Source organism: Ruditapes philippinarum, unplaced genomic scaffold, assembly GCF_026571515.1.
Source record: "Ruditapes philippinarum isolate M1 unplaced genomic scaffold, ASM2657151v2 ctg648_1_1_1_1, whole genome shotgun sequence".
In the NCBI taxonomy this organism is placed as follows: domain Eukaryota; kingdom Metazoa; phylum Mollusca; class Bivalvia; order Venerida; family Veneridae; genus Ruditapes; species Ruditapes philippinarum.
Window position 1 is genome coordinate 1 of NW_026866356.1, and position 25,219 is coordinate 25,219.

A 25,219-nucleotide genomic window follows, 5' to 3' on the forward strand; every position below is an offset into this window, starting at 1 on the left:
ATGTTTCGTTACTATCAACAATAAGAAAATGGGAAAGATTGGTTCGAATACAGCTCACATCATTATCATTGAACAAGTCAAGTTTACTGTTAATACAAGTACATTTAAATAAGGTAAGATTCTGTTACCCTGACCCTAAGGCATTACATTACTCCCTCCTTTTTTAGGCAAAACTCCGATTGCCTATTTATATTAAAATTAACATCAGGATCCCATTGCAACAATATAGTAACATTAAATTTAACATTTAAATTTCAACAATTGTAAAAATACTCAACCTTTTAAAGGTATCAGTTAAAGTTAAAACAATAACAAAGTTAAACAATTAATCATAGGTGACAGCTTATAAAGCCTTAACAAAATTTCAGTCTTCTTCACCTTTATAAACATTTGAAAGTTCATATCTTCACCAAAGTTTATAACATTTCAACATCAATTAAAATATTTATCCAATGTTTCTCAGTCTATTATAGTCTGTCCCATCAAATTTGAACATTCCATTTTTTATTTAATATAATAGTAAAATCATTTAAATTAATTCATGTTGACCCTCAGTCATTATGACGTCAATATCTCTAGGCATGTTTTTCATTTTTTTCATAAAGTCAGTAATATGGTCAAAATGTTAAAATTATATTTTTTCCCGATGACTTACGTTGAAACCTGACGTGACGTCCATTTCAAAATGGCGGCGCCCATATAGACGTCATTTAGGGTTCGTCTCACAATTAGCGTGAAATGTACTCGGTAATTATAAAAAAAAAATATTATTATTTACTTACGGATTAATAGCTAAATGTTATCATTAAAATGAAAAATGACAACAAAGTTGGAGTCTAAAAGGCAATTTTACTAGCAAACCATTATTTAAAATAATCAAAATCATTTGAAGTGAAAATATCAGTAAGGTTTATAAATTCTAACACACAAAGATTTAATTAATTACCATGATATACTGTCGTATTTTATATTTTTTAAGAGAAAAAGAACAATGAAGTGATTTGATTAGATAGCTTTTCAATCAAGCGCGTATCTTGAATACCGCAACGCGTCGTAGGGGAGCGGGAACACTAGCTAGAAGACTATAAAAATGGTTCTTCGCTAATTAATGTTTAATTTACATAATTCTGTAGTTGTCTGAATTCTGTCCATAAGAGTGTATCACGTCTATTCAAAAATAAATAAATTGACCATGTTCGATGGGATACAAAAATATGTTACCTTTGTTATTTAGGGTGCGATGTTCGTGCGCTAAAACTTTCCGTAGGTTTCAACTTTCACAAGAAATCGCCAACAAATACTACATTATCATGCAAATCTGACAAAAAAAAATAAAGAAAACTGATTCATTATACGTTCAGCATTGGTTTGCTTGTTACCACAGTGTCTACTTTAACTATAGTCTGTCCCACCAAATTTGAATATTCCATTTTTTATTAAATATAATAGTGAAATCATTTAAATTAATGTCATGTTAATCCTGACATCAATATCTCTAGGCATGTTTTTCATTTTTTCCATAAAGTCAGTAATATGGTCAAAATGTTAAAATTATATTTTTTCCCGTTGACTTACGTTGTAACCTGACGTGACGTCCATTTCAAAATGGCGGCGCCCATACAGACGTCATTAAGGGTTCGTCTCACAATTAGCGTGAAATGTACTCGTTAATTATAAAAAATTGATTATTCTTATTTACTTACTGATCAATAGCTAAATGTTATCATTAAAATGAAAAATATGAACAAAGTTGGTGTCGAAAAGGCAATTTTACTAGCAAACCATTATTTAAAATAATCAATTTAAAATCATTTGAAGTGAATTATCAGTAACCGCTTTATAAATTATAACACACAAAGATTTATATAATTATATAATTACCATATTTATATTCTTTTTAAGAGAAAAAGAGCAATATTATGAAGTGATTTGATTAGATAGCTTTTCAATCAAGCGCGTATGTTGAATACCGCAACGCGTCGTAAGGGAACGGGAACACTAGCTAGAAGACTGAAAAAATGGTTCTTCGCTAATGTTTAATTAACATAATTCTGTAGTTGCCTGAATACTGTCCATTAGTATGTATCACGTATATTTAAAAATAATTAAATTAACCAGGTCCGATGGGATACAAAAATATGTTACCCTTCTTATTTCGGGTGCGATGTTCGTGCGTTAAAACTTTTCGTAGGTTTTAACTTTCACAACAGAAACCTGACGTATAAATCGCCAACAAATATAACATTTGCATGCAAATCTGACAAGAAATATATAGAAAGGGGAACTGATTCACTATATGTTTAGTATTGTTTTGCACAGTGTCTACTTTTACTAGCTCATTTGCTAATGAGAGAACACAGACTCGCGTGCGAGGAAAAATGTAAATTATAAGAATATAAAAATGCTTTCTAGTTTCAGCAACCAAACGTTGGCCTATACACTTTAAGCTTGTAAATACAGATTAATTTTCCGTCTCATAATTTATCAAAATGTCCAGAAATACCGGCAGTGTTTGATATTATTAAGAATAAGATTGAATTGGAGCGTTTAATCAGGGACAATAAGTTTTTTTTGTAGACTCAAAGTGTTACATACTATGTTAATATGAAGGGGATATCGAGTCAACGAGAAACACAGAGTGATGTCCTAAATAATTATAGCCTTCCTAAAATTTGAAAATATTCAGTGAAAAAACAATAGCTATATTTTTTCGCGAGAGAAAATAACACCGCATAGGGTCTATATTTTGTAGCTAAAAGAGTAGGATTTACAGAACTCTTGAATAACGAGATAATTTGTAGGGAAATTATTTCTGAGAAATATATAAAATAGTTTAAAAACATAAAGTCAAAACGAAGGTTATATGTGAATTAATGGAAGAGGTATTCTGTCATATAGATTCATGCCATTAAGTGTGTTTAAAATTATTTAAATGTTATCAAAAGTTTTATTGTTAATATATGAATTGAAGGTGTACTTTTAACAATTACTGCAAAATCTGGGTACTGTATACAAAAATTATTTTAAATGCCATCAAGACAAATTTATCTCGCTTAAAATTATCTTTATGAGGTTACATATGCCTAACCGCCCTCTGCCAATGCTGCAACTGGAATCATCCATAAAAAGCGCGAGGCATTTTTGTTACGTCATATATTTCGTAAATTATTGGTGACGTAATAATGTTTTTTCGTCAGGAATCCATAAACATTGTGCTGTCGAACTAAATTTATGGGCCGTTCTTGAATTATGGATTTGGAACATACTGGATTATGATGTGTTTCATTTACATATTTCATTTGCTAACCCAGATAACTGCACAAATGGAACAATGTTTTAATAATGAGACGGATTATGAAAAAATCTGGATCATCATAAGTGTAAATGTCATGCCATTCAGGAGTTTCAAAGTCTACGGAACTGGATATAAACTGGCAATGAAGTGATCTTCAGAATGCGAATTTGTCGTGACGTTTATAAAGATCTATTTCGAAACTCATAGGGATTCTATTCAGCTTAAAAGTAAGTGCTATTTCTAGATCTAGAGTCTACTCCACAGACTCGATGATCTTGTTCAAGTTGTTGCTTGTTATTCATTTTTGTAAAGTTTTCTATCATGCATTGCAACGAAACTGTTACATCTTGTAGATACAGCTTTGTAAAATAATCATGAAACGACCCCGAGAACATCATGTACATTTTAGAAACATGACACGTGCTTTCTCCCGTTCATCTTCAAATGAAGAGTACTTCGGCAATGGCTACGGAAAATAAACAACAGAGATTTGCCGTAGAGAAATGAAACTTTGCTTTTACAAGAAAATTAGACACTTTAGAGAAAAATCCTGAAAAATCTCGAGGGTGACTTTTTTTTAGTTTACAAAAAAGTTTTAATTTTTATTCAACGTGTTTTTATTAATTCATACCAGGCAAAAGTTCATTTCCATTTTTAATGGGACAGACTATAACTCCCTCGCTAACGAGAGAACACAGACTCGCGTTCGAGGAAAATGTAAATTATAAGATTATAATATCATGCTTTCTAGTTTAAGCAATCAAATGTAGGCCTATACACTTTAAGCTCGTAAATATAGATTTAACTTTCCGTCTCACAATTCAATAAAATGTCCAGAAATACCGGCGGTGATTTGATATTATCACGAGTAAGTTTGAATTGGAGTGTTCAATAAGCGACAATATATATAAGTGTTTTTTTTTTTTGTAGACTGAAAGTGTTACATAAAATTATTTTGTTAATATGAAGAGTAGATCGAGTCAAAGAGAAACACCGAGAATTTGAAAATATTCAGTGAAAAAAACAATAGATCTAGCATATTTTTCGCGGGAGAAAAAATACCGCGTATGTATATTTTGTAGCTAAAAGAGTAGGATTTACAGAAGTCTTGAATAACGAGATAATATGTAGCGAAATTATTTCTGAGAAATATGAAAAATAGTTCAAAAACATAAAATCAAAACAAATGTTATATGTAATTAATGGAAGAAGTATTGTACTGTTGTATAGAGTCATGTCATTAATTAAGTGTGTTTAAAATTATTTTTAAATGTTATCAAAAGTTTTATATTATTTATATATGAATTGAAGGTGTATTTTTTACAGTTAAGTTGCAAAATCTGGGTATACAAAAATTATTTTAAATGCCATCAAGGCAAATTTATCTAAACGCTTTAATTTATCTGTTTGAGGTTACATATGCCTTACCGCCCTATGTCAATGCCGCAACTGGAATTATCCATAAAAAGCGCGAGGCATTTTTGTTACGTCATATATTTCGTAAATTGTTGTTGACGTAATAAAGTGTTTTTTTTTTCGTCAGGAATCCATAAGCATTGTGATGTTGACAACTAAAATTGATGGGTCGTTCTTGAATCATGGATTTGGAACATGCTGAATTATGATGTGTTTCATTTACATATTTCATTTGCTAACCCAGATAACTCAAATTGAACAATGTTTAATAATGAGACGGATTATCAGTTTAAAAAATCTGGATCATCAAAAGTGTAGGAGTCATGACTCACGTCATTCAGGATTTTTTAAGTAAAAAAGTGGGATCTACGGAACTGGATAGAAACTGGCAATGAAGGAATCTTCAGAATGTGAATTTGTCGTGACGTTTATAAAGTTCATAGGGATTCTATTCAGCTTAAAAGTAAGTGCAATTTCTAGATCTACTCCATGTGACTCGGTGTTCTTGTTATCTAGATCTATCATTTTTTTAAATTTTCCATCATGCATTGCAACTAAACTGTTACATCTTGTAGATCCAGCTTTGTAAAATAATCATGAAACGAACCCGAGAACCTCATGTATATTTTAGAAACATGACACGTGCTTTCTCCCGTTCATCTTCAAATGAAGAGTACTTCTGCAATGGCTACGGAAAAACAACAACAGAGATTTGCCATAGACAAATCAAAATTTGCTTTCACAAGAAAAGTAGACACTTTAGAGTAAAATCCTAAAAAAACTCGAGGGTGACTTTTTTTAGTTTACAAACAACTTTTATTTTCTATACTACGTCGTTTCGTTTATTCATACCAGGCAAAAGTTCATTTCCTTTTTTAATGGGACAGACTATATATAGTCAATTATCATATTCACGCAACAACGGTACTTCTCAGTCTATAATTCACAATTCACAGTTCATTAATATATTCACATTCACATATTACACAGTTCATTGTTATATTCGCATAACAATTTCACAGTTCAATATTTTACACTTTATGGTTCATTACAATATTCATACACACAATGTTACTTCATGTCTCAAAGTTAATTCACAAATAATAATTATAATTCATTGACTAGAGTTCAGTTCCAAAGTAGGAATATGTAGATAACGTTTACTTTAATTTTTGGATATTTGTTTAATTGTCAGTTCAGGATATTTATTTCTTATTTAATTTGCTTACTGTACTCTTCAATACTGGTCTTTTATTTTCCTTTTCTCTTTTCATTTGCTCATTGCCTGTTGAATCGCGTACCGGTGACCTTCTGATTTCATTTGTCTTTTCAAAGAACGTTCAATTCGCGTTCAAACTGGACACAACCTTAATAGTGTCTGCTCCTGACACCATTTAGCTCGACTGTTCCTATCTATGGCTTCTACAATACTGGTGGTGGCTTTCTGAAAAGCTGTGTTAACTATAACTTTAAAAAGTCATTGACGGACAGTGGTGCACAGGTTGACGCTGTCCTTGACCTCTTGTTGGCAAACTGATCATTTGATTGAGTGTTACACTCTTCCCTGTATTTTTCTCATGCTGAATTTCTATCATAAGAGGGTCGGTATCTTCAGACAATTACTAAATCAGCCTGGCAGGATATCTTCAGTGGTTGCTATGCAGTCTTTCATCTTGCACTGAAGTAGCTCCAGCAGGGGGAATAGGGTGTGATACAATTGGACGGATTGATTAAGTGTGGATGTTGATGTTGTCATTGGACGGAATTGACCCAGTGTTGATGTTGTCCTTGGGGCTCCATATAAATCATCAAAAGATATAGTATTAAACTGCGAATTTGAATGTGAAATGTTTGCTGATGTGCCTAGATTAACCTTAGTTGACATTCTCACACTTGGTGTTACAGGCAGAATAAGTTCTGGAGTGTTTAGTACACTTTTGTTTACATAATTAGCTGGCACGCCATTATTTGGACACAAAGATTTGGATGGAGTTACCTGAGAATCAGTATTAGTTAAAGATATGCCCTCCTTGGCCCAATCTGGCAATAACAACGGGTTGGATTCTTCTTCATCCTCCTCAAAAATACTATCAAGGTCATCCAAAGGGTCTTCCTGTCTGCCAAAACGTTCACTTGAATCAAATTTGTTTAATAATACCAAGTCATTTTCAAAATTATACTTTGGATTTACAGATCTATTCAGTACCTTTGAATGGTCAACCTTCCCTCCTGCTTTCAGTATTTCATCTTTATGCCTTTTGTATGAGTTGATATGTTTTACCAATGTTTCTTTATCTTGGCATCTAAAGTTGCACAATGAACAAGAGTATGGAACTTGATCGAAAGGCACATGGTGCTTTAGGATATGAGCAATGGTACGCCCCTTTCGATCCACCTTCGAACACTTCCTACACTGGTAAGCTCTGCCTTTGTATGTGCCCTTGTTACCACCAGCCTGAAATATCAGAATGATATCATAAACATAAATGTCACAAAATGTCTGCATATGTTTGTAAATACTGTTTATTACTTGATCATCTCAATTTTCATATTGTAGTAGTGAATAAAGATCCAGATTATTGACTTAAATGTTCATTTCAGGTTAAACTGTCCCCTGCTTAATTACTGTCTTTTTACCGTAAACCCTCTTATATGTGCACCTTACCGTAAACGCTCTTCTATGTGCAACTTAATCACAAATATATTTTTTCTTAAATGTTTACTTAATGTTCATTTTCTTAAACATAAATATCACATCAATAAGTTATAGTTTCATAACTTTCGGTTTGTATCAAAATACAGTTTGTGTTTTACTAGAGTTCTGTCAATTTTAATTGTTTTCCTATTATCACAAATGTAACACTTAAATTATTCTACAGTTTTTCACAAGGCTTTATTGTTCAAACATTTCACAATGTCATTTGTAAACACATTAAATGTAATTTCACATTGTCATTTTAACACATTTAACAAACATTTTTAGATTTCAAAGTTAAAGTGACATTATGCTCATTTTTTCATTGTCATATTGACTATATTAAGTAAACTTGTCGTTATAATGGTGATTGACCAACGCATGATATTTGAAAATGTTTAGGGTAAAAAATATATCTACCTAAATATATAAAAAGACTGCCCCACTCTTTTTATGAATTGAAAGTGTTTGAAGGATTCTTCTTAGTCAGTTCTAGTTGCTCTATTTTCTGCTGAAGTTGTTTAACAGTGTCTTCGAGTCGGTTTAAATCACTCTTCTCATCCACTTTCTGAGCTACATGGCAAGTCTTTGGTTTGGTATCTGGCAACTTCAATTCAGCTTCTAATTTTCTCAGTTCCATTTTAAATCTGTCATAGTCGGGGATTGTGTCGAATTTATACTGTGCAATATGTTTTAAGTCCATTCTCAATCCTTGGTACAGCATTTGTTTCAAAATATTTTCATTCTTGACAATAGCTTTTAATTCCACTGCCTGAGCGTAAAGATCTTCTAATTTCACAGCAAATGTACTGACTGAATCATTTCCTTGTGTACATGAATAAAACTTCCTCATCACTGATTCTGAACTTTCAATACTTCCATATGTACTGTTAAGTTTTGGTGATGACATCTTCAACTGTAACACCTGTTCCAAGTCTCCTTACAATATCACTGGCAGTACCTTTAAGGGCTCTTCTAATCCCAAGTAAAACTTGTTCATCGATAAAAGTGTGTTCCTCCAACAAAGATTCAACCTCAAACTTGAATGCTTCCCACGATGCTTCACCTTTAATTCCATCTCCTGAAATATGGAAAGTTTGGGATAATTGTGTAGGCTCCCTGTAGGTATAGGTATTGGTGCTGCTACAGGTGGGGATACACTAGGTACATATGTTGTAGGTTTCTTCGTTGTTATTGTATGTCCGACTGCTGTAGCTCCTATCCCAAAATCGGATCCTAAGTCCAATAAAGATGGCTTTTTCTCACTTTCTTTTTCTTCTTGTCTCTTATTAAATGTCTTCAAAAATTTACTTAATTCCTCTGGTCCTCCTGGTCCTGGAGATAATTTGAATTCTCGAAGTGCTTTTATCCAAACAATTTCCTCCTCACTTAATTCCTCATATTCCTCATCTCCTTCAACCATTGGTTCCTTTCCCTTCTTCTTATCCATGTTTATCTCCACAAAAGTTAAGTTGAGTTCACACAAAAAGTCTTTAAGTCACAAAATAATATCCGCAGAATGAAGTGTCACTGTAGTATTCAAGTGTCAAAATATAAGTAAAATTTCTTAAAATATTTCACAAGTGTCCAATAATCACTTTAAAATATTCACAAATGTCTCGAATCTCATGTAGAAATAATCAATCAAATGATAATGGCACAATGTTAATGTTCACTGACTATTAAAATATGTTAAAGTGTCTACACAGGTTTCACTGTATCACAAATCCAGTAAAATATGTCAATTAAATCACGTTATAATTTATATATGTGTATAACTTCCCATATAATCACACGCAACCTGCAAAATATATCTGTAATCCTATAGATTCACTATGTTTCCTGTGAATTTAATCAATGTCAAGGTCGCCTTACTATTTGTCAATACACAAAGGCACGAAAGCAATATATCATACTAAGTCCACAACAGACCTCAACTCAACTCAACTCAATTTTATTTAAGTAAATAAAGGCCTCCGGCCCAAAATACACAACAGTATAAATATTATAGTGTATACATGTATTGAATGTAGTTGCATAACATATAAAATTAGAATAAAATAAGTCAAGAGCTGGTACTTTTCAACAAGTGATATACAACAGAGATAGTTTATAAATATTTTCTTCATTTTGTGTACTCATCAGCGAATAAAAATCGTTAATTTGTAGTACCATTTGAATACCAATTATAGAGATAATTATTTCGGACGTCATTATACTTAGAACATTGAAAAAAAGGCATGAAATTCACAATCAATAGCAGTTACATTATTTGGTTAAAACAAAATAAACATATTCTTTCATGAAGTGGTATATTATTTTGTCTTCCCATTTCAATCGTTAATTTGTGACAGGAACATCGAAACCTTGCAAGAGCAACCATATATTTTCTTGGAATATCACAGTAAAGATAACGTTCAGGGTTTAATTGACTCTTAAAAAATTTATAATGGTAACAACGGGACGCAATATTTATATCATTATGCCATTTTTGTTCAAAACATCTTTCAGCCGTTGACGAAAAGTTAAAATAAATATGTCTATATTTCCAATATCTTGTGCAAGCCATACATATCCCAAAACCATAAGTATAAAGTAGTGATTTTTACTTTTGATGCCCAACAATTTCGACCGCTCTCATCTAGGGACTTCAACATTTTATAACATTGTCTGGGATATCTATGATCTGGCATAGTCAACAATTTACACCAGTATTTTATACAATTAACAAAATAAGTTATACACAATGGCAAACGTCCACATTCTCCTAAAACTATACATGTATTTGTTGTCCTTTTTACACTTAAATGCTTTTTACAAAATTTATTTTGAACTGCCTCGATAGAATCAACAATTTCGTATCCCCATATCTGTGACCCATAGCATAAAATAGGTTTAACCATACTATCAAACAGAATGAAAAGTTCGTTTGTTGGAAAATAACCATATGGTTTTTTATAACTATAAATAGAAAGTATTGCACGTTGTGCTTGTGCACCTCTATTATGACCAAAGTTTATATCAACAATAGCAATTAAAACAACAAACAAGTGTCAAAATTTTATTTCAATTCAAGTACCAAAATCGAAGTGTCATTTCAACATATACTTACAAACTGTATGCTTCAAACGGAAAAAATCAAAGTCGAAATCCCAAAATTTCCCGAACAAAAGTCGAAATTATTAATACTAAGTTGAAATCATTAAATATTTATCAAAATCAAAAGTTAAATTCTAATAAGCACTATAAATAAAATCTTTAATTCTTTAATTATAGTAAAATAGTAATTAATTGCTGATAAGCCAATGGCTGGGCAGAACTTTGTCACAGCATCACAAGTATTAAATGAAAATATAAATACTCAAACCAATAAAAATTATTTAAAAAAAATTTAAATATCCTAAACCAAAAACATAATTCACTGAATTATTAAATATTTTATCAAGAATACAACTATAATCTCAATAAATGATCATCAAGTTTATTTAACTAATTTATTTATTAATTATGTAGTGTATATCTACTATTAAATTAATTTAAATTTAATATCTATTTTATTTATTTAATTATAAGTAATAATTACAAATTTTATAAACACGATGCAAAAGTTTTATGTTCAGTTATGGTAAACTTGAAGAAATACTAATACACAATACTAATATGTTACTAATATCACCGTGAAATACCGAGTATCAATTATCTAAGAGAACAGAAAATGTCAATCAAGTCATTTTCATTTCTTTTAGATTCTAAATTTTATAATTTAAAATTTATAAATTAAATTATTGTATATTTTTATATTAAATATAATTAAGTTTGCTAATGTTTATTATCTGCCAGAACTGAAAATGTCATTTTCATTTCTATCAGACACTAATATTTGTGCTTCAAAACGTTAAGTTTCAAATAATTTTATAATTAATAAATAATTTTATAATTAATACAAAATCTTAAAGGTACTCCACTGAGGTACGGCCGAATGTCACAAAAAAAAGTAAAATTTCACGAACCGATATTTTTTGTTACCTGCGAGTTAGGGACATTCAAACAGAACCAGTGATACATTGATATGTGTTCTTTGGATTGGCAAGTCGTTTGAAAATAACATATTTTCTCCAATTTTGTGGGAAAAGAGCGTTTAAACACCTTTCAGTTTGCAAATCTGAATAAAAACAACGTCACGTGAATGATTCTCGGGATGACTAAAAAGCGAAACGGAGAATTTTTTGTGTATTCGGCAGCAACGAAAGTGCGAACCGGAATATACCAACAATTTAAAAAAACAAATAATGGGTTTGTTTGTTAAATTTCTTGTTGTTCACATATGTTCTTGTGAGAAAAATCTTCAAAAGCAATTTCAATATATTTAAAGTATTACATTGATGTAATCATGTTTTTTTTCTCCATTACAATGATGAATTTTAGCTAAACGTATGGAGTTTCGAAACTGACATACACACAAATTTTACAAATATTCTATTGTTAATTTGAGAGCTTTCGTGTAATTATTAAATATTATGTATTAACTTTGTAATGGTTAAAATATCATGATATCTAGGCTAAGAAAATTTACTTTGTCAATCAGTGTAATGGGTCCTATTTCAAAGGTCACTTTGGTTTATCTGACACCCGTTCAGGAAAAAAAACTTCGTAATACCTTTTATACAACGAACCATGAATTTGAGTATTGTAAGCATAAAAAATCACATGCACACAAACAGAATGTTATTCCAGAATTTTCTCTTTAACTCTGATCAAAGCACTGAAAGCACTGGCTAAATAGAGAATGAATCCGGCCTCATTATAGGACATTTAGGCTTCAACTTAATTATATAATATTTCTAATGTATGTCTAGTGCACATAATTAAAATTCTTTAAGAAAAAATCGATCTCCTTTGCTAGATAGATCTGAAATTTAATATTTATCATTTTACATACATACTTGCATATTTATCCGCATTGGATGTAAACTTTGTTGATGAAAGATTACTATGTTTTGATCTAGACATTCAAAAACTATAGGTAATTGATACCTGTTTCATGCACATGGTAAACATTATCAAGAAGGTCGGAAAAGAGTTACAATCTGGCTCTATTAATATTATTATTATCATTATTGATTTAGCAGATATCCTGATAAACTTTTTCTTATTGGAAGGCCTCCGTCAAATTGAGCTGTGCTTTAATGTTACAAAATATATTGAAAGCTTCCCGGTGGAAAAGAAATTGAGAGCGTTATAAGAGTAAAAAAAGGAAAACTGGAATAAAGACAATCAAGGCGACGGCAACGTTCACATGACGCAGCCCCCGACATAGTCAAGCTTCCACAGCAGGGTTATTGCCGTGACTAGTGAAATAAACTTAAAACTGATTATATAGTTGTTGTTTTTTTAAAACCCTAACTTTCTTTCAAATTAAACGAAACAAACAAAATCATGATACAGCAAGACAAATGTGAAGGGCAGGTAAGTAAAGTAACTTTAAGAATTCAGTAAGTTATTATTAACCTCACCTCATACAATAACCATTGCTTAAACTATGTTTTATAATACTTCCAACTCCTAGACGGTAAAGGGCAATGCATATATAAACCATTGTTTTTACTCCTTATAGCCTGTTTATCATGGCATACTCATTGTTAATAGTTTTTGTAAATGTTTTGATAAAAAAAGTCCGGGTTCATTTCCCGACTATTTTGAAAACACGAGTGACTGGTTTCAAAACTACAATGGCTAAATATTGATCGGAATGCATTTCATTGCATAAATAAGTAAGGGAGAACGCTGCTTTTCTTTCTTTATAGCACGAAAACCTTTACTTTTCTCTACTTTTGTCTCTTCTTTCTTCCTGTTTTTCATTTTTGTTGTTTATTCTTTTTATTTACCACTTGAAAGCCTGAAATTAATGTTTTCATTGATAATTTAGCTGTGGTCCTGTTTTGCTTGGTCGTGTGGGTGTTGTATTCATTGAATGTTACCATTCCTTTTTGTATTTCTGATCGAAGATTTGGAAATACAAAGCTAACATTCAATCTCTGACACAGCGGTTTCACGACAAATCTAACAACAAACAGTTCTTAAAACACCTGAAAACTACCGATTTAAAAGAAAGAAATATTTTCATTTTGTTATAAGTATCCAACAAATTACAACGCATTCAAATTTAAAAAGTAGCTTTGGCTTATAGAATTGTCAATGAATGCACATTCACAAATTACGCGGATGAATGTCATTTTAATCAATGAAAATGCTATTTTAAGCGATGTCGAGAGCTTATTTCACAAATAAATCTGACTGCCGAGTAGTGGAATATATACATGTCGGACTGTTTTGGCGAGAATATTTTTGTTAAATTAATTACATCAATGTTAAAGAAACAGGTTTATCTTGAACAAAAAACCTCGAAATTAACAACGAAATGCAGTGAAAAATCTAAATTTAGTATTACTTGATTTTATTCAGGCATTGTTCGTATATCTTCTCCGTGGTGCAAGGGTAACGCGCTCGTTTAGAGTGTCTGGGGTTCAAATCCAATTCAAGGCAATTATTTTTATAAAGTTTCTTTGTTAAGGAAATAGCCACGATATGCAAGGATAAAGTGTGGCTGTCATAAAAATGAACATAAATGATTTTTTGATGCAACTCTAGTCATGCAAAATGTTTCAAACTCTGGTACCAAGCAAGAAGAATTATAGTACATAAAAATAAACTTATACAGGAAAATAATACAGTTGTACAGTGCGATTTATTATTGCAAAGATCAGAAAATACCACAGAGCTTGCAGCCTTTTGATTTATCTGTTTTTTCGTATGTATTTCTGGAGATTAAATGGGTGGTTCTCGTAATACTTTAAGATTCATAAGATTGTGTATTAAAAGCCTTTGTAAATTGTTTCGGAAATACTGGATATCGTTTTGAAAATTTTAGAGCTTCTTAAGTATTTTAAACACGTGAACGAAAAATTTCACAGTAACAGGAATTAAGATTAATTCCTAAGTATTTCGATTATAGTGATTATACCGTAATCAAACGTTAAAGGTCTCCTAAGAAATGTTCTTTGGAATTAAAAATTAAGTGTAAGCACTAGAACATAAACCACCAGATTGCTTGCAAAATCTTTATCGGCAGGATAAATTGGTTCACAAAACATGATTTTTCACAGTCAAGATCAAATGAACAGACTGTCATTTTCTTCCTGTTTCCGAATGATACGAACAGACTGTCATTTTCTTCCTGTTACCGAGAAAAAAACACACCAGGAAGATTTCAAGTAGAGGACACGTCACTGACAGAATGTTCTTAATATTTGAATAGAAAAGAATTTGCTAAAGCCAATTTATGAAAGAGAAATCGGGGATGCTACTTATTAAATTATTTGCCTGTAAAAAGAGGATTTATTTTACTCGTTTAGATTATTTTCAAAAACAAAAAGTCTCAAAAAGCAAAGGTTAGCTTGATATTTTAGATGTAAACCGCGACATATAAAATTAATTTACCTGTGAAACTGGAGTGAAAATGTGATAGTTTATCCGTTTTTTCTTCAGTGGCCTTCAGCACTTTGATCTTATCTGTAGTACAAGTAAAACTATATCGTTTTCACCAAAAAATCATTAAATTCTAAAAACAAGTTTCTAATAGAATCATAAACATTTATTGTATCATAGTTTGAAGACTTTTTTGTTGAAAACGTGTCAGAGTTTAAATCGAATTCATATACATGCACAGTGCGTAACTGGAGTGCAGGTAATAAATACCAACACTCCAGAGCATGCCCATTGATGTATTCATTCTTATTTTTTTTTTTTTTTTTTTGGGGGGGGGGGGGGGTGCTTTTATGGAATAACGATAGAAATGCCACATTCAGAAGCTAGTTCATAGGTTTTTTTCTGGGGTTTCATATTGTTACAATAGGAAACGTGCATTTAATTTTGCCTATGGTATGAATATGATGTAATTGTGTGTGGAACGTGTATGTACGATCCTAATCAAGATAGCCTACGAAACGTCACTCATTACATACACAGATGCCCGTTTGTGCCAGAAACAATTTTGCAAAGGGGGCACCTGAGTTCTTTCTCCACCAGTAAAACTGAAGAGTCGCAAAAATGACCTACACAGTTTTGTTTGACGTAACCCCCACTCCATCCCAAATACAAACAATCAAATCAAATGAGACATGTTCATTAACTGTATTTGATTTAAATACGTTATAGATAGCGTTAAATACTTTTATTAGTGTGATTACACTGTGCTCGTTTTAGTATAAATATCACCGATGCATTATGTTTGCCTTAGAATATTGAAATTGAAAACTGAAATGTCAATGAAAATAATTGTACATGTATATAATATCTTTCCGTTTTGTCTAGAAAATGACCGCTTCGCTGGCGTTTTGATTTTTCAAGACTACGAAATTGCTACATTGATTATCTTTTATACAGTTTTTTCTTCGTTATACTCAAGTTATATAAACATGATAGGTTAGAGAGTTTGAGAAAAAATCAATAGACTTTTTTTACCCCCGTTTACTCTGTTGTTCCAAATATGTTCCGTTGCGTATTTTAGTTATACCCGATGAATTGTGGGGTAACTTCTGTACATGTCTGGGGAAAACCAACTTTCATTTTTGCATCAAAAGCTAATGTGAATATGCATTTTCTAGCATAATTGTTGTTAGAGGGTTGATTAAAGTGTAAGTTATTGTTATTTTAGTCATAATATTGTGATTTGTGGGGAAATTTGTATACATTTTTTTGGACACCAAATTACCCGTCAGACCTCAGTGTAGCCCCTTTAAATTAAATGCACTTGTGCTTTACAATATGTTTATTTAGGTATAAATGTGCTTATCTTCTATCACTAAATACCTACAAATACTCCTAAAGTCTTAATTAATACCAAACTTCACTTAAATTGCAATTCTCAATACCTGTCAACAAACAGGAACCATGTGCTTTTACAGTCAAGGTCAACTGTACATGTCTATGTCATTTCAATGTGTTATCCAATCAAAAGAGTCAACACAGACACACCTTCAAAATCGACCAATGAAAATTCAACAGGTGCTCTTAATTTGCATATGCCGGACAAGGGGATTTCCCAATATAGAAAGGAATGTGTAGTAAACAATATCAGGTCACCGAGTACACAAAAAGGAAAACAAGGATTGTTTACATACACAATGGATGCCAACTGCTAGAAATGATATGTATCACCTGATAATTGAGTAAACTTAATAATCAAGGAGAAATTAACATAAATACAATTAAACAGATGGAAAATTCTCAAAATGAAAATAGGTCACTACTGATCAAATGTTTTGGGTCACACCTGAGCAATGAGGTAAACAGACAGAATTTTACACCAGACTAAAATTTGACATGTAATCAAGATAGTGGCTTATGTATAATTAGTATGAGATATAGTTGCTCAAGTTAAGGTAAAGACATTTAGTGAAGTATATGACCTAAACCAGGATTTGCAGGGATCTAGTATTAATTATTGCATGCATAGTGATATCCTCTCAGTCAATTTACAATAGCACACTAAAAAGTTCAAACAAAATTTACTTAACTAAACAATTACATAAAAAGATAAATAGCCAAAATGAAAAATACAAAAAAATAAATTTGTTATTTAAGTAGATCTAGTCAAAAATAAATATAGGTGCAGAAATGAAACTTTTCACAAAATATACAATACTCACAAATTTTACATATGTACAAAATAGGCTGCTTGACCACTCACTGTCTCTGTACAATACATAATCTCAAAACACAAAGTCCATGATCGTTCCACTAGTCTGAAGTTCCGTCGGTTCCATATGTAACATATCTCCTCCCCCGTACAAGAAATCAAAATGGTCCGGTGTAGTATAATACGTTGGGCGCCATCTGTGACCCCGTTGGGCGCCATCTGTGACCAGGTGGGCTCCAGCCCATATACGTACATAAAAGTAATGGCCAACCACACTGGCCCCAGCCAGCAGTCAGTATAAGGGTCCAATACAACAAAAGGCTGTGATCGAGTATACTATATATATATTTCTCAAACCCTGTAAATTAACAAATACAACATATTACTAAATAACCAAAAGTATTATACATTTATTGATGTATACATGATATAGGAGTTTAATATATTAATTATGGTTATATTATGTTATAAATTCACACTGTGGTCAAGTCAGCCAGAAATATCTTTAGTCCTTACTTAAAACAATTAAACCTTAAATGAAATTAAACAAAGAATACATATATTTACATACCAATTGTGGATCAGGTTTCATATACTGTATAGGTAATACACCTCTGTTTCTCTCACTGACTCTTACTGTGCTCTATTAACTCAGCCTTCAATTTCCAAGAAACACCAAAATAATTATAATAAAATTAATATAAAGTTCAGCAAAGCTAGTTCACATTTGACTTCTCAGTACCAAGACTTGTGCAAGAGTGAACACTATATCACATGACCACAATAATTGGTTCAAAAACAGCGGGAATTCAAATGCTTGACTAATCACTCAAATTTACAATGAAAGGGAGATTATAGACAACTCTGTAAAACTAAAATGTTAAAAGTTTAAAATAAACGAAAAAATCAAAAACACGAACTGGTTACATACATTCCGACGGATAATTACACACACATTTCACAGGGCCTAGTCAGTTATTTATAGTTCATGTGAAGTAAATTATAAAATTGACAGAAAATGTTAACTTATTTTGACTTTCATTTGTTCACCCTATATCTACCCATGTATGGGCATAATGTCAATTAACACTGTTCATGTATACAAATTCAACAAAATAAATCAAAATCACACATGATTCTCCATAAATTTTCTTCATCATGTATTTTACATGTTTTGTTTTCTTAACATTTTGGCTTTAGACTTCAATATCCACTTTGGTATGCTTTCTCCTCTGTAGGGCTTTAATTTGTCATGGTGAACTAATCTTTCTCGGCCACTCTTGTCAAGTTGAATAATAAATGATAAATCTGATTGCTTCTTCTTGATTAAATATGGACCATTAAATGCTTTTTGAAGTTTAGGCATGATTCCAACTTTTCTAGTCTCATTTAAACACCATACAGCATCTCCGATCTGGTATTGATAAAAATTCTGTTTTACATCGTACAACTGTTTACTTCTTCTGGCACTTGTCTCTAGATATCTTCGGGCTACTTCGTGCGCTCTGTGCATATTGTCTTTCATGTCTTGTACATACTTTTCGTATATCGGCACTTCTTGAGTCACATGGTCTTGGTGTCCGAAAATGAGGTCAGCTGGCAATCTTATTTCTCTTCCAATCGCAAGAAGATTTGGCGTAAGGCGTGTTGATTCATTTGGAGTAGACCTGTAGGCCCCTGCTAAACAGCCTAAATTGTTGTCCCATTCATCTTGCTCCCCGACCAGATAGGCTCTTACCATTTTTATCAGCGTTTTATTCAGACGCTCCACCTGGCCATTGGACTGGGGGTGTCTCGCACTTGTCCTAGTTTTCTTTACTTCTAGCATAGCACATAGGTCTTTGAACAGTTTACTTTCGAAAGACGCACCTTGGTCTGTATGAATAGAGAGTGGTGTCCCCCAACGTGCAATAAAATCATTTAACACTCTTGTCGCACATTCTTCAGCCGTCTGATTAGGCACTGCAATAACTTCTGTATATTTGGAGAACAAATCTGTTAATACTAAAATGTACCGATTGCCCCTTGGTGTAACAGGAAATGGTCCGGTGAAGTCTATCGCTAAAACATCCCATGGATTTCCGGTTACAATTGACTTCATTGGTGCTTTCGGGGTCTTTTGAGGTCCCTTATCACTTTCGCACACATCGCATTTGGCGTTCGTTCGAACATCAGAATGAACGGTTATACCCTGTGATGAACATGGTTGTTGAGAATCACTAGCTGTTACCACTTTTACTGCACTGGTGATAGTTGTGGGCCAAAGCTCTTCATTATCATCGCAAGAAATGATGTTCTCTTGTACGTCTAAGCTCATTATTTCAGCTCTTCTCTTGCACTTACGGCATGGTCCACACTTCACGGGTTCAGACATATCTACTTCGGCACAGGTACAATCACGCGGAGTTACGCACCTAGACAACGCATCACAGTGACTTTGCTTTTTACCCGGTCGATACTCAATCGCGAAATCATATTCTGCCAAAATTTCGATCCAGCGCGCTATCTTACCATTAGGTTCTTTCAGTCGAAAGAGCCAGACTAGTGCCTGGTGGTCGGTATGAATCTTGAACTTTCTACCTAGTAAATATTGGCGGAAATACTGCGTGAAATAAACAACGGCAAGCAATTCTTTTTCGGTCACGCAGTAATTTTGCTCAGCTCTGTTTAGACCTCTGCTAGCATAGGCTATAACTCGCTCTCGCTCATGCTGCATCTTGCTTAGGACCGCGTTCTATACCGACTCCCGACGCGTCAACGTCTAATTGAAATTCGCCGCCATTATTGAGGGGATACCCCATTACCTCAGGGCTTATAAGGCTGATTTTCAGTATCTGAAATACTTCCTCACACATCCCATCCCAGACAAATTCTTTTCCTATTTTTGTTAATTCTGTCAAAGGCTTTGCTATTTTTGAGAAATTTCTTATAAACCGTCTATAATAGGACCCGGTTGCAACAAATTGCTTAACTTGTTTCGCATTTTTCGGTTGAGGCCAATTGACGATTTTTGACACATTATTTGGGTCTGGACGAACCCTTCTCCAGATACAATATGTCCCCAAAACACAACTTCGGTTTGTAACAAAGAACACTTTTTCAGGTTTAAGCTTGAGACCTGCATTCTTTACTCTATCAAGTACTTGACATACACGAACAATGTGTTCTTCAAAATTGCGCACAAATACAATGATGTCGTCAATGTAAACCAAACAAGTTTCCCATTGTAATCCCTGAAGGGCTAGTTCCATAGTTCTTTGAAACGTTCCTGCGGCATTGTTCAAACCAAACGGCATCCTCGTCATCTCGTAATGACCGAACTTACAGCAGAATGCACTCTTTGGGATATCTTCACTTTTCAAAGGAATCTGGAAGTACCCACTTGTTAGGTCAAAACTACTATAAAATTTAGATCCGGCAACAGCGTCTAAACAATCCTGTACCCTCGGCAAAGGAAATCCGTCAGGCTTTACAAGTGCATTGACACGTCTGTAATCCACACATGGGCGAATGGCTCCTGACTTTTTCTTGACCAATACCACTGGTAATGCCCATGGCGAAGTACTTTTCTTATTACACTTTTTTGAAGAAGATCTTCAATAGCTCTTTTTTCTGCTTCAGCATAGGCGAGTGGCACGCGCCTAGGTCTTTGTTTTATGGGGGCTGCATCGCCTCTATTGATAGAATGCTCAGCAAGATTTGTTAATCCTAAATCCCATTCATGTTTCGAAAATACCTCATCATATTTAACAAGCAATCCTGCAATGACTTGTTTTTCATACTCTGATTTATCATCAACAGACTTTTCGAACAAGTCCTGTAGATGAAGAGGAATCTCGTTACTTTTCGCAAGTTTGAATGGAAGGTCAGGTTTAACTGTACTCGTTTCTTCGGTCTGGACTCGTCTCACTTGGTTGACATTGTCTTCCTCATCTGCATGCTCTTTCGCTGTTATAACTTTTGTAATTGCCTCAATTTTCTAAGCTCTACCTACAAATGCATTTTGTCTCAAATGTTTTTTCTGTTGTATGGGGATTCAAAACTCTAATTTTGTTTGTGGTAGTTTTATTGATGTTGACTAGTGTAGCTGCCATAGCCAATTGATACCGCTGTTTAAATTCATCGGTCCCTTCTATTATGTAGTCAGCATGTTCATCAAGGTCATCATCTTCAGTTCTCTCTACATAAACATCTACAATAGCCTCAGATTTTGCTGGCACTATGATATCATCTGCTATAACTACTTTTCTGGTGCTTCTCTGATCAACTTTCTGCATGCATGGTATTTCTTCTCCCTCCAGTACAATCACTTTCTTACTAAGTAGAATGTCAACTGGGCCAAAATTACCATCTGCCAAAATATCGCACCCTAGCAGAACATCATCTTCAATGTCAGCTACAACTAACTCTCTTCTCATTTGAACCTTTCCTATTGTCAGGCTGAACATACCTAAGCCCCATTCTCTTATCTTTGTACCCCCGGCGCCGCATAACCCAGCAGACCCCATTAAAGTTGGCCTCTCACCTTCTTTAATCTTTTGGTACACCCTATAAGACAAAATGGTCCTAGTAGCTCCTGTATCAGCCGTAAATATAACCGGTTCATTCTCTACTTTACCTTCAACAAACACACCACTACAAAAATCTTTATTTTCTACCACCTCCCCCTTTAAATTGTTTTCTTCAAAATTAACTCCCTTTAAATTATTGCTTAAATCTGCCTTTAATTTGCCCTTCTCTAAAAAATCATCCCCCTTTAATTGGACCTCCCTTTGGGCACAAGGGCTGGTCCCTTGAAGTTTAAAGACTGACCCTTGTCATTTCCTCGTTGTACCTTAATAGCTTCTCTATTATTGTATCGATATCCTCTGTTTGGGCATGCTCTAGCATAGTGACCTTTCTCGTGACAATTGAAACATTCTATTTCTTTAAAACTTTTCCTTTCACGGTTACCATTGCTCTTGTCCTCCTCAAGCTTCTCGACTCTTTTAAGTAATTTACGCAATAAATCTTCTTGGCTCATCGCGTCTAACTTTTCGGTACTTTCATGACTTTTCGCTGACTTTTCACATTGTTCTGGTATTCTGTTAATACTGCTTCCAATGTAGTTAGACCTTTCATTTGACCTATCTCTTGAATCTTCCCTCTGATTTTCATAAGCTCGTCTCGTACTGTGTCTACCTTGTCTATCATGCCTACTGCCACCTTTAGTCTGAATTAGATTTACGACATGGTAAACTGCTTCGTCTATGTCTTTCGGTTCTTTATGATATTCAACTTCAAATTTAGTGTCTTGATCAAGAAGTCCATCTAAGAATTTTCTCACTAAATCTTCATCACGAATGCGTCTGTCCCTGTGACCGTACGCTTTCCCATAAAGACGCTTTAGATCTGCTGCATATTCTTCTGCGGTCTCGCCATGTCTTTGATTTCTTCTAGTGAATTTGGCTGCAAATGATCGACTTGTCTCAATAACCCTATACCGCCTTGTTAACTCTGACTTCAATTCATAATAATCATTCAGGATTTCAGTTGGTAACTGGGAGAAGACAAATTCAGCTGCTTGTCCTTCTATCCTTGGAATTAGGTTGTCCAGTTTATCTTCTTCACTCCAACCATATCTATAGGCCATTGCCTCAAACTTTGATGACCAGACAGTCCAGTCTTCCTTGCCTGTAAAAGGTGGAATCTTTACATCTGCATATCTTGGCACTCGACTTCTTGGCTGCATTGCTTGGGGTATAAATCTCCTCCTATACCTATGTCTTGGTTGATCACTTCTTTCATCATTGTTAACTGGCCCGCTATCACCTATTTCATTGTACTGGTCCTCAACCGTGTAGGCTTCATATCTGTTATTGTCAGTTTGATCAACAAAATGGAAGTCGTGAGTATATCTGTAACGTTGATTGGTATTACTATCAATTGCTGTTCTACGAGGTTCATCAAAGGTGCATCTACTACCTCTTGCATCTTCTGATGGCAAGTCTCTTGGTATATTCTGTCTTTGGCTCAAATTTTTAATCTCATGAACCACATCCTTAAGTACCCCGGTAACATCTCTCATCATACTGTTCGCTTGTTCAATGGCTCTTTGCTCTCTGTTTTCATTTTCTGGTGATGAGTGAACCCCAGTATCTGCTCGGTCGATTGTATGAAATGATTCATCGGCCACTCCGTCACCATCTGTTTCACTATTTTGCTTATATGCCGTATCAGTATCGTCTTCATTCTCTGTGAGTCGAAAGTAGATTTCGCCTTGACTGTCAACTGCTCTCACTTCATGTTGGCTCTGATCTTCCATGGCTCTTGGTTCGTATCTCTGGATCCCGGTTAAATTTCCAAAACTTGTATAACAGGATCCCACTTCTGACACCAAAAATTGTTGCGCGCTAGGGGAAGGCCTGTCAGGGTGGCTTATTTAGTGCGCAAACTGAAGTAAACCCTAGGGGTTACGCAGGGCCTCTTGATGGCTTGAATTCTATTAAATACCTTGTTGGGATGGCTTGACATAAAGTAATACTCTTTTCCAGCTTATATACCTTTGGATGGCTCGACAAATAATAATACTCTTTTCCAGTTATTCAACACACAATAAACGCTTTATTAAACAGTTAATAAGTTTAATAAATAATAATTTCAGCACAGTTCATCATATAATTATCAGCAAATAATCATGTCACACATCAAACATATAGCATATATGTATCAGCTATCAGAACTCTAGTAATTCACAAGTGTACTTGAATGTATCTGAAAATCATCTATTCATAAGACTTATTATTAATTCAGCTTGTTTAACTTAGACTAATCATCAAAGTAGATTTTATAAAAGTCCCAAAAATATGCACATCTCAGAGCAATAAATATAAGGCTTGGAACAGTTCTGGTATTACTTAAAACGAGCTTCTTCTAGGTAAAAAGTATTTCTAAATCTTTAAAATGTAGATCTGTAGGCCTATATAAAAATCCTCTAAAAATAGTTAATGTTGCTTACATTAATAGTGTAAAGAGCTTTTTCCATGTTAGCATCTGAAGACAAGCAAAACAGGCTTATGGTACAATTTCCAAGCAGATTCTCACCAAGATCACCAAAAATCGGCCCTTTTATACTAAATCTAGAAAATTGACCAATAAAAATGGTCAAAACAGGTCAATTTGGTCATTTACCAAAAAGAAATGGTCAGTGACCATTTTCGTCTGGTCACAGTGACCAAAATATTTGGTCACATTGATCAAGCTACAGAAAATTGGTCACTGGGCCACTTTTACATGAAAAACTTTGCTATGAAATAAAAAGAAAGATAAAACATTAAATTACAGTAAAATCAGTACCATTAGATTCAATTTCGCACTTTTGTTGCGTTTAAACATTTTGTAGACGACAACGACATCGGCTGCTAACGGTTGCCATGTAAACACTCCCATAATGCATATCTACTAAGTGGCTACTTCCTTGCAGGAAACGTGTTAATTTAATACAAATAATCGTAAATTGTGCAATATTCAGAAGGATTAAAGTGCTGACAGTTATTTAAATCAATCAATAAAAGTGTCTGGAGTAATTACATACAATAAATAACAATTCACAAAGACTTACATGTTAAAATCAGGACATCTGTGTGAGGAACAGTTACCGGATATGCCGGATAAAAACAGAACACGTTCGGATTAAAGTTAAACGAGCATGAAGCTGTATTATACGTGATAGGTTGTTTAAACTATGTTGATCTACACGTATGTGTACAATTTTATGTTTCGTTACTATCAACAATCAAGAAAATGGGAAAGATTGGTTCGAATACAGCTCACATCATTATCATTGAACAAATCAAGTTTACTGTTAATACAAGTACATTTAAATAAGGTAAGATTCTGTTCCCCTGACCCTAAGGCATTACAATATTAAGATAAACTACATTGCCAATGTACTTTTTCTATGTGATAAGACTATTGTGCTAAATACAGGGTTCCCACGGTCAGGGAAAAGTCAGGGAAAAATGATTTTTTTCAAGGTCAGGGAAAAGTCAGGGAATTTTGAAATTGGTCAGGGAAATTTGAAAAATAAGCAAAAGTCAGGGAAATTTTAGTCAGGGAATTTTGAAGAAAATAATTT

The 25,219-nt window shown here is 33.5% G+C and overlaps 1 protein-coding gene across 1 annotated transcript; it reads right to left on the minus strand.

Annotated features, from left to right (window-relative positions):
• Positions 1–6,338: 6,338 nt before the first annotated feature.
• Positions 6,339–24,963, minus strand: LOC132732260 (uncharacterized). Its single transcript, XM_060718649.1, has 2 exons — positions 24,439–24,963; positions 6,339–7,166 (listed from the first exon to the last, which is right to left on the minus strand). The coding sequence occupies exons 1-2, from the start codon at positions 24,529–24,531 to the stop codon at positions 6,339–6,341; spliced, it is 921 nt and encodes a 306-aa protein (XP_060574632.1). The 5' UTR covers positions 24,532–24,963.
• Positions 24,964–25,219: the final 256 nt, after the last annotated feature.